The sequence below is a fragment of the Protomyctophum bolini genome (genome assembly GCF_963924005.1).
Source record: "Protomyctophum bolini genome assembly, chromosome: 22".
Taxonomy (NCBI): domain Eukaryota; kingdom Metazoa; phylum Chordata; class Actinopteri; order Myctophiformes; family Myctophidae; genus Protomyctophum; species Protomyctophum bolini.
This window is the reverse complement of record NC_137883.1, coordinates 6,239,304-6,250,753: the sequence shown is the minus strand read 5'-3', so window position 1 is coordinate 6,250,753 and position 11,450 is coordinate 6,239,304. Positions and strand designations below refer to the sequence as shown.

At 43.6% G+C, this 11,450-nt stretch overlaps 1 protein-coding gene across 1 annotated transcript in view; it reads right to left on the bottom strand.

Moving 5' to 3' along the window:
* The window catches only part of igsf9a (immunoglobulin superfamily, member 9a), a 66,239-nt gene that overhangs the window by 10,591 nt on the left and 44,198 nt on the right, over positions 1–11,450 (bottom strand). Inside the window, exons 13-16 of the mRNA XM_080755505.1 lie at positions 6,908–7,019; positions 2,437–2,666; positions 716–960; positions 145–229 (exon numbers count right to left, since the gene is read on the bottom strand). Of these exons, the coding sequence (XP_080611631.1) occupies positions 145–229; positions 716–960; positions 2,437–2,666; positions 6,908–7,019 (672 nt within the window). The remainder of the gene's footprint in view (positions 1–144; positions 230–715; positions 961–2,436; positions 2,667–6,907; positions 7,020–11,450) is intronic.

Below are 11,450 nucleotides of genomic sequence, written 5' to 3'. Positions count from 1 at the left end.
TAAATAATTGAAATGAAACAGGTTGAAAAAACCACTGGAAAGAGGATAGTGTGTGTGTATAGTATGTGTGTATGTGTGTGTATAGTGTGTGTGTGTGTGTGTGTGGGGGGGGGGGGGGGGGGGGTTTACACCTCATACACCTACCTATGGTGGAGACGTTGACTGATGGACTGGGCTCGCTCAGCATCTCCCCTCGACGAGATAGCAGCCGCAGCTCGTACACACAGTCCTGCACGCGCGCACACACACACACACACGCACACGCACACACACACGCACACACACACACACACACACGCGCACACACGCACACACACACGCACACACACACGCACACACACACACGCGCACACACGCACACACACACACACACACACAGAGGATGAAACCACACTTTGTCAACACAGGCCTGCGCCTGCAATGCTAATGAAGATCATTTGAATTCATGTTGTAGGCCTATATGGGGAGGAGGGGGTTAGAGAGAGGGGGGGGCAGAGAGAGAGAGGGGGGGGAAGGAGGGAGCAGAGAGAGAGGAGAGGAGGCGAGCACAAAGGCAAAAGAGAGACAGTCGCATGCGGAGATTGAGAGGAGACCGAGACGACTGCCATCTTTTTAGCGTGCATATCTGAGAAACAAAAAAACCCCCACTAGTCTCAGAGGGAGCAGAGTGTGACCGGGGGGGGGGGGGGGGGGGTGCTTGTGTTATTATATATACCTTGCGTAGACCCGGAACGATTATCTCGCTGCTGTTGGCACCGACGTCCTTATCCAGATCAAGCCACTCCTCCTCCTCCTCCCCTTGCTCGGTGGTGATGCGGGACTGTAGAACAAAGCCCGTGATGGGAGGGCGCTGAGCCGCGGGGGGCGCCCACCGCAGGACCACACCCGCTGAGCCCTGATTAGCCGACAGCATCGTCGGGGGACTTAGCTCGCTTCTCCGCGGAGGCGGCGGCGGCGGATCTGATGGGAGATTACCATTTTAGACCGTTTAGAACCGATGCGAACGATTCCACGAATCATAGAAAAACCTCATGTTTTCTATTATGTCAGTGGTTCTCAAACATTTTCATGTCAAGGACCCCCAAAGATATATGTAATTGGCCGCCGACCCCCCATCTGAAAATATGTTTTTTTCCAGGGACCCTCCCCCCCCCCCCAGAAGCAAAGATTTGAGTTAAAAACGTTCGCTCTGAAAGAGTATATATTAAAAGATTTGCGCCACATTTTCACGATTTAACAAAAATAGCAGACCTACGAGCTCGTAGGGCGGCACTCGGTGCCGCGCTATGAGCTCGTGGATCTGCTATTTTTCGACAGCTAAAGCATGACATAATGCTTGAAAAACACCAAAAAGGGGTTCCCGCACGAAATGGGTTAAAAAAAAAAGACCCCCGCCCCAAAATGATCAAACGGCTATTCCCGCTGTGGTGGTGGGGGGGTGAAATTAAATTACAGACACAAGAAATGTCCACTTCCCCTGATGTTCAACCTTGAGATTGTGAGGACAGTTAAACCATTCTGGACGGCGTTCCAGAATGGATGTTACACTTTGGCTATTGACAAATAGCAGATCTACAAGCTCATAGCGCGGCTTGTAGGTCTGCTATTTTTGAAAAATTGTGAAAACGTGGCGCAAATCTTTGAATATATATTCTTTCACAGCGAACGTTTTTTTTAACTCAAATCTTTGAATATATATTCTTTCACAGCGAACGTTTTTTTTTTAACTCAAATCTTTGCTTCTGGGAGGTCCCTGGAACAACATACTTTGAGATGGGGGTTGGTGGCCAATTACATAATAATCTTGAGGCTCCTTGACATGAAATAGTTTGAGAATGACTGACAGAAAACATGGGGTTTTTCAGAAAACCGGCAGGATTTCAGCTGCGAGTCGTTGTGAGCTTGTAGATCGGCTATTTCTCAGCAAGTGTAAAATCAGCCATTACGACGGCATCAAGGCCCGCAAAAAAAACACATTTCAGTCGACTAAAATCAACTGTAGACTTAGCCGACTAAAATCATATGACATTTCGTCGACTAAAACCAGACTAACACTAAAAACATTCCAGGTCACTAAAAACATGACTGAAACTAAATGAAGTTTCATTCCAAAGACCATGACTAGCCCATTCTGACCTGAGATCAGATTCATACGAGGTTTCCACGGGACACACACTGGTCTGATTAACCCATTCTGACCTGAGATCAGATTAAAAAAATGTCAGTCGTTCTTCGAATTTTTCAAAAATAGCAGACCTACAAGCTCGTATCGCGCCACTCGGTGGCGCGATATGAGCTTGTAGATCTGCTATTTTTCAATAGCTAAAGCATAACATGATGCCAACACCAAAATGGGTGCCCGGTCAGAATGGGCTAGACTAAAAATCTAAACGTACTGTCAAAAACAACACTGGGTGGTGGTATATTACTACTGACCCAAGGTCCGGAGAGTGGCGATCTGGCTGAAGGGCCCGGTGCCGACGCGGTTGTGCGACAGGACACTGAACTGGTAGTGGGTGGCGGGCTGCAGGCCGGACACCTGCAGCCCGGTGCCAGTGGAGGGAGGCACCGGCACCGAGAACCACTCCCCTCCTCTCCCTGCAGCCCCTCTCCCTGCAGCCCCTCTCCCTGCAGCCCCCTGGGCGCTCACGGACAGCTGCTTCACCCTGCAGACACGAGGACAAGAGAGAGGACCAGTGTTGTTTTGATTTATTTCGTTTTATAGTCTTTTGAATGACATTTTGTTCAGCCCATTCTGACCTGAGATCAGATTCTAAAAAGGTCTTCTACATCCTGACAGTTTTCTGAAAAAGCTATGTTTCTGTATGGCAGTCGTTCTTCGATTTTTCAAAAATAGCAGAACCTACAAGCTCGTGGCTACGAGCGCGCATATTTTAGTTTTAGTCTAGTTTTAGTAAACTAAACTAAACAAAAAGATATTTTGGTGGGCCTTTGATGGCATCGTAATGTCTGATTTTACACCTGCTGGAAATAGCCGATCTGCTATTTCGGAGCGTAACCAAACAAAAACAAAAGAATATTGTCTTTTTTAGTTCTACACTGGATCTCTTCTCCAGTATTCCCTCCCTAACATTTTAGTCTGGTTTATATTTGTTGTCGATATATCATCATAATTGATTGATTGATTGATTGATTGAATACTTATTAACAGTTTGCACAAAAAAAAGCACAGGAAACTACAGTTCAATACAAGGTCTGCTGAGAGGATTTATAACCCAAGAAAGCACTATCGCTTGTCATATATAGCTTAGTTCTTATTTCGTTTTTAATCAATGAAAAAAAGGTTACTGACAGTTACTTACTTAGTCAACGAAATGAGGTTTCATTAACCCATTTAGACCAGAGTTAAAAACATTCACTTTGAAAGAATATATATTCAAAGATTTGCGCCACATTTGTATGATTTTTCAAAAATAGCAGACCCACAAGCTCGTAGCTTGTAGGTCTGCTATTTTTCAAAAGCTAAATTATAACATCATATTTAAAAAACACCAAAAGGGGTCCCCGCCCAGAATGGGTTTTAATCATTCAGCATCACCCTCCATTCCAGATTTCTCTGTGAGAAATGAGCAATGAGGTATTGTTGCCGTCACAATTTTCAAAAAAAATTACTTCAGATTTGCATATTCCTTCGTAGACGGACAAAGCTATGCGTGTCGCTAGGGAGAATTATTAATCTTTCATCGGTTAAAACTTTAAAGGGTACATGTTGGCACGCCAAAATAGTGCCAACCACATAACGGCAGCAACGTCCTGAAAATATTACACATACTGCAACAACAGAGATCATTAGTCTGCAGACGAGAGTCATTTCTGACGCCGTCCTCAAAACTCTCATTCTCGCTTTCCCTCGGTGATTTCATCCCCTGTATTAGGACTTAACCCAGTCTGGGCGGGAACCCCTTTTGGTATACCACTGTTTTTAGAATCTGATCTCAGGTCAGAATGGAAAACTGTCAGGATGTAGAAGACGTTTTTTAGAATCTGATCTCAGGTCAGAATGGAAAACTGTCAGGACGTAGAAGACGTTTTTTAGAATCTGATCTCAGGTCAGAATGGGTTAATCAGCTCCAGCCTCTCTCTGGCTACATTTGTATCTATATATATATTTGCTGTTCTCCAATACTGCTTTGCACCATAACATGATCTCTTTCGCAGTGTTTCTCTTTCTCTCGTACAGTAGGTGCTGCTTTTAATGGCATCGGCTCTACAGGAGTCTTAGCCATCTATGAAAAGGTTCGGCCTTGCGTGCGTCCGTCCGCAGCTAATGACGTAAACCCCCTGGACAAGATCAATCAGTGCCAAATGTCAGAACGCTTAGAGACACATAAGACAAGAGACACAAACACTCTGAACGTTCCTTTGTGCAGGGTTTTTTTTGCACTGACCATGGACACTTTTCACATTTGGCACGGCACTGTTCACTTTTATTGTGACTATGATGAGATAGAGTGAGACCAGGGGGGCAGTCAGACAGATATTTTGTGAAGCCACTAAGGAAATCAGGACATCCTGAAAGTTCATATAATGGCCTGTTGTGGCGCTGTCATTGGGCCCAAAAAAAAACCCATATCCCCATAGAGGTCCATGTATTTGGGCCCAACTTCACCTAGACTGTATTACCTTAATAAACATGGTCATGAATACTTTCTGCTTCCAGTCACTAGTTTAAAGTCTCATTTCTCATGTCATAATATTATTTTTGGAAAATGATGGTCCCATTTATTAAAAAAATTACCATAAAGTCGCGTATCTTCTGAGGGGCTTGGCTACCGTTACAGTCTATGAACGGGAGCCACCCCCCGTTCGAGTCAAAATAAAAACCAACGAAGAAGAAGGGGGGGGGGGAAGTCCCGCCTCGTTGTCTGGGCCAGCCAATGGCCAGCTGGGCCAAAACGGATCTAGAAAGATGGCGATTTACAATTCAAGGACTGACTGGCTTCATTTTACGTCCATATCAGACCCGGCGAACGCTTTGTCGATATTTTTTTTACAGTCTATGAGTGAGACGCAGTCTGTAATGGACACTATTTGTTTTGGTTTTTCACCTTTGTTGAGCTTAAAGGTCCCCTGCTCACTGCTGCGTTTTTCGAATTTTTTGCTGCATTTTCGGTTTTCCAGAGAAACGCTTGTAACCTTAAAAAATAAATCACACCCGTGTGAAGTGAGGCGCCCTCCGTTACATCATCATGATGTAACGGGTCGATTTGCTCTCAGACGCATAATGTCGTAAATGCTCCATTCGTTGTCAATGGGAATGTAGCAAAATTACCGATTTGCTCACTGCTTTGTGTAGGACGAAAATAGATCGATTTGCTCGTCTGCACGACGTTAATTCTCCATTCTTTGTCAATGGCATTTAATGTTTGTGTTAGGACAAAAATCTACACTATAGCTTGACTAGAAAAGTAGCAATTTTTCAAAGTTTCAAAGTGTGGTTGCCGGAAGTCAATGGGTCTCTGAACAGGCGGAAGCTTTGTCCAAATGTGGAGCCATATGTCATAGACGAGACGACACAGGCAGCATTGTGGAAGATCAATAGCCATAATTAAGAGTAGTTCCTGCTTATGTTGACTGTTTTACTATACTATGAACAGTAGTAAGTATTAATCTTTTAACAAAGCACATTTTGATTTCTTGACGTCATGTGAAACTGTAAACTAGACCCTCTGTTCAACTTTTGTCAATACATTACTACAATTATATGAAAACAATAAGTTTTCCTCCGTTTTCCTCCACTGTCACATTTAGCTGTACTGCTCTCCCCTGTGTAAAGAAATGATAGTGCTCAAATATACTCGGTTTCCTCTTATTCCCTCCTATGGATACGGCATAATTCAGACAAAACCTCATAACTCCATTTTTAGATTAGAGGTTTTAGATAAAAAAAAATTGTGGCATAAATCAGTGCTATTGAACACCCTTTACGTCTGTCTGTGTGTTGTTTCGGAAATATTGAACCAATGGAAAGTAGTAAAAAAGTGCTTTGGACAAAACCGCTTAACTCCATTGGACCCTCAAAATGTCTGCTAAAGCAGCTAACTCCACCACCTCTCCCCCTCTCATGGAAGTAATTGACAATATATAAACTCACAGCACCGACTTTGATGAGGCCGTATTGCTTTGTTTAAAAAATATACGGTTTTCTTAATTTTTCATTTCCTGAAAAAAAAGAACATTTTGGAGTTATGAGGTTTCCTCCCGACAGCAGAGATATTGTATAATTTGTTACGCGTCTATCTACACTGTACATCTAGAGTGGCCAGTGCAGATTAACAGCTCCATATAATTTACAGCGAGGCATATCCTATTTTATAGTCGCTATAAAAAAAAAAAAAGGCCATAACTGAGAAATGAGTTCCTCATCCCGGAGATCAATAGTCTAACCCATTTAGGGCTGGCGTCGAAATTCAAAAAAAATTGTCTTCTAAATTATGACAGTTTTCTGAAAAACCTCATGTTTCTGTATCAGTGGTGCTCAATATTAAGGACCCCAAAAAGTATATGTAATTGGCCACCGACCCCCCCCCCCATCTGAAAATATGTTGTTCCAGGAACCTCTCAGAAGCAAAGATTTTTGAGTTAAAAACCTTCGCTCTGAAAGAATATACATTCAAAGACTTGAGCCACATTTTCACGATTTTTCTAAAAATAGCAGACCTACAGTGCCGCGCTACGAGCTTGTAGATCTGCTATTTTTCAATAGCTAAAGTATAACATCATTGCTTTAAAATACCAAAAGAGGGTTCCCGCCCGGAATGGGCTAATGCCGGGCTGCTGTCGATATGGCTGCCATGGTTACAACAGTCCGAGAGAGAGAGAGAGAGAGAGAGAGAGAGAGAGAGAGAGAGAGAGGAAAGTGGGAGGCTTAATACAGAACACCCACCAGACTGAAAACGTCTGCGCTGATCCTCCATCAAAGCCTGCCTCCCAGGATACGTTGGCCTGTGTCGGCCCTGGAGAGACGGACAGAGATGTCGCCGCGTGGGGACTGGTTCCTGGAATGGAACAGAAACGGGGAAGGGGAGTTAAGTTTGTTGTTGATGAAGAGCATGTGTGGTTTTGTCATAGTCTCTTGAATAGTTTTCGTTTGGCTTTAGTCACATTTTAGTCACCTGGAATGTTTTGGCTAGAATGTTTAGTCTAGGTTTAGTCGACTAAAATATCGTAGGATTTTAGTCGACTGAATCTACGGTTGATTTAGTCGAACAAAATGCATTTTGGCGGTGCCTTGACGCCGTCGTAATGTTTTTACGTGAGCTTGTAGATCGGCTATTTTCAGCATGCGACTAAAATGTAAAATGACTTATGGTGGATCTCTTGTCCACTAGTCCCTTCCTGACATTCTAGTCCAGTTTATATTTGACGACGAAATTGCCAGTATATTTAGTCTTAGTTTTAGTCATCATAGCTTAGTTTTCATTTAGTGTCCATTTAGTTTTCTGTCAGTGGTAAAAGGTAGTCGACGAACATTTTTCGCCTTAGTTTTTAGTCAACAAAATCAACACTGATGAAGAGTCATCTGCCGGCCCCCGGGGGGCCTTATACTTACACACCTTACAAAAGTACCGACAAAGCAAAAGCAAAGCAAAGTTACTATATTTACCCAGGGTAACTGGACTAAGCTCAAGAACTCGTTTACAGCCAGGCCCTGCTCATAGAACATTTCATGGTAGGGGTTCAATGCCTTGCTCAAGGGAACTTCGGGGATACGAACTAGCGACCTTCCGATATCAAGACCGCTCCTCAAACCGTTCGGCCACCGCTGCCCCAAACAGAGGCTTGTTATAGATTGATCAGGGTAACAGCTAGAGAGAGGCCGACGGACAACAAGAAAGCAAAAACAAACAAGACTTTCTCTGCCTATGCGAGACATCCCACCGTTTTGTTTGTTGCGTTGAGTGGGCGGTGAACTTTCCCCCCTAGCTTTGTAGTTTTTGTTGCAACAGACGGAAAAGGAAATCTGAGAGGCACGCGGCGATGCAGAGGGAAACACTTTGAACGTGAACAGATCAATACGCGTGTACTATGAGCATCTTAACCCATTTTGGCCGGGGAACCCCTTTTGGTGTTAGCATCATGCTATGCTTTAGCTATTGAAAAATAGCAGATCTACAAGCTCATACGAGCTTGTACGACTGACATGGAAACATGGCTTTTTCAGAAAACTGTCAGGATGTAGAAGACATTTTTAGAATCTGATCTCAGGTCAGAATGGAAAGCTGTCAGGATGTAGAAGACATTTTTAGAATCTGATCTCAGGTCAGATTGGGTTAAATGGGAATGAATCAATAGCCACAGCCAAAAAATAAACCAATAATATACACCACACAAACTATTCGTCGTCCCGATTCCCCGGAGGTGACATCTTGCAAACCGATCATCACCAATCCGTGTATGCATGGCATGCCGCCTGCCGGTATAGGCCACAGGAAACTTCCACAATCGTTCTTTTGAAAAATTGATATATATATATATATATATTGCTACTACTTCACAACGCTGAGGAAGGCCATACCGGCCGTAAAACGCGTACGTTTTCATCCTCAAGGAGGTAAATGAAAGCATAATAAAAGGACATGATAGAATGAGTGCTGGCATTTTCTTCACCTCGACTTATATCTTCGAGCCTTGCAACCTAGAAGGATTTCGTTTGAACCTGGAGTGCTGCTGGGTTGTCTGCTATACGGCGGTACTTTTTTCTCTCATATTACTACTAGGACTGGTGACTGGCCTATACTCGGGGACTACTTGAGAGTACTCACTGTGGTACCATTAAAGGTTTCATGACATTCCTTTTCATTCACGTTTTGTTTTTCTTTCTCAGTGGATTCGGCTGTGGTCTGGCGTTTCCCCCCCCCCCCCCCCCCCTGTGTGTTCTGAAGCCTTTTGAGCTGCAATGAAAACAGGCAAACAGGGCCTCAACAGTGACATCTGCTGGCAAATTCCTATGTCATATTAATAATATGGGATTTGTTGGACCGTTACCTCATCAGAGCAAAAACCCCAGACCACAGAAAATCTACTGAATGTTTTTGGGGTGCAATTGAGCTTGGAAAACCTAAAAAAAACCAAATGCTGTCAGAAACCCCTGACATCTTGTTGATGATGACATAGATGGACATCATCATCATCATCATCATCATAATCATCATACTATAATTCAATCAATGTCTGTCTGAATGTGTGTCTGCTTGTCTGTCTGTCTGTCTGTGTGTCACTGTGACTGCCGTAGCTCCTCACCGCCTGCACCAATCACTCCCACTTTTCACACAGGCATTGACCATAATAATATGGAGGTCTTACATTTTTCCAATTTAACTAATTGTAAATTAATAGTGAATTTATTAGTGAATTAAAAATGCGAAAACGCACACCCAGGGCCACAAGGAGGGCAATATCTCACAACGGGTAAGGGCTAGTACTTATAATCAGCAAAGCAGCACAAGCATGACGCAAAAAGCACACAAAGCCAAGCGCTCTGCTCAAAACACTTTCAACAAAAAAGGCCCCCCTGACGTCACAGGCTGGCCCACGTCAAGTCCGAGAAACCCACATTGGAGCTAGTATATAGTTTCCCATGTGGATCCTAAGATCCACATGATTCAATTCATGAAAAAAGGGCTTAATTGGTTAACTGACGAATAACTGCTTCTTGGCAAAAACTGGTATTTATGTAGTTGGGGAGCTCTGGGTATAGTACATCGTGGCCCCTTATTGATTCTTACGTCCAGGATTCAGTTATGAGGGTACAACTACAACAACAACATCACAGAGGCAGACAACATGATTGCCATCAGATTTGGAGAAAGAAACAGCAACAAACTAAAAAGAGAGAGAGGAGGGGAGAGGAGAGGAGAGGAGAGGAGAGGAGAGGAGAGGAGAGGAGAGGAGAGAGGGGAGAGGGGAGAGGAGAGAAGAGAGGAGAGGAGAGGAGAGGAGAGGGGAGGGGAGGGGAGGGGAGGGGAGAGGAGAGGAGAGGAGAGGAGAGGAGAGGAGAGGAGAGGAGAGGAGAGGAGAGGAGAGGAGAGGAGAGGAGAGGAGAGGAGAGGAGAGGAGAGGAGAGGAGAGGAGAGGAGAGGAGAGGAGAGGAGAGGAGAGGAGAGGAGAGGCTCAAGCTGAAGGCAGTTATATGTCCCATGATTGAAGAGGCCAATGTTTATGCTCTGTTTTGTGCCAAACTTCGAACAATATATTTGTGGTTAAATTAGAAAATGGCAGGAAATTAAACGCCCTGTCTGCCACTTGGTTGAAATGTGTCTCAGCTGTGCTTGGAATGAAACAATAAACGGTGTTTCTTTCGTCTCCACGCGCAGCGGTGTTGCGACACGGTTTCAGCAGAGCCCGGTATGATTCATGGTACATTGAAGAAACAATAACTTAATTAGGTCATCGTCAAACAGATTAAGGGGAGATTTTAGCAGCAGTTACGGGCGATAGCAATTCATTTAACGGTAAATGACTATTTACTTGATTTAATTTAACTTGAATTTGAATTTACATTGACAGTTGATATGACATGATAGTGGTTTCATTTATTTCTGATGGTTTTAACCCATTTTGGGCGGGAACCTGTTTTGGTGTTTTTAAACTTTAGCTATTGAAAAATTGCAGATCTATACAAGCTCATATCGCGGCACCGAGTGCCGCGCTATGAGCTTGTAGGCCTGCTATTTTTGAAAAATCGTGAAAATGTGCCTCAAATCTTTGAATATATATTGTTACAGAGTGAACATTTTAACTCAAATCTTTGCTGGGGGGGGGGGTCCCTGGAACAACCTATTTTCAGATAGGGGGGGGGGGGGGGGGCGAAGGCCAATTACATAACATTTTTGGGGTCCTTGACATGACATATTGAGCACCACTGATACAGAAAGGTTTTTCAGAAACATGTCAGGATTTTGAACACATTTTTGTTTTAATTTCGACATCAGGCCTAAATGGGATGATAAGGGATTGAGGGATGCTTTGTGTGGTCACTTTATCCCATTTTGGGCGGGAACCCATTTTGGTGTTAGTTTCATGTCATGCTTTAGCTATTGAAAAATAGCAGATCTACAAGCTCATCATAGCGCGCCACCGAGTGGTGCGCTACTCGCTTGTAGCTCTGCTATTTTTGAAAAATCAAAGAGCGACTGACATATAGAAGACAATTTTAGAATCTGATCTCAGGTCAGAATGGAAAACTGTCAGGATGTATAGAAGACATTTTTAGAATCTGATCTCAGGTCAGAATGGAAAACTGTCAGGATGTATAGAAGACATTTTTTAGAATCTGATCTCAGGTCAGAATGGAAAACTGTCAGGATGTATAGAAGACATTTTTTAGAATCTGATCTCAGGTCAGAATGGAAAACTGTCAGGATGTATAGAAGACATTTTTTAGAATCTGACCTCAGGTCAGAATGGAAAACTGTCAGGATGTATAG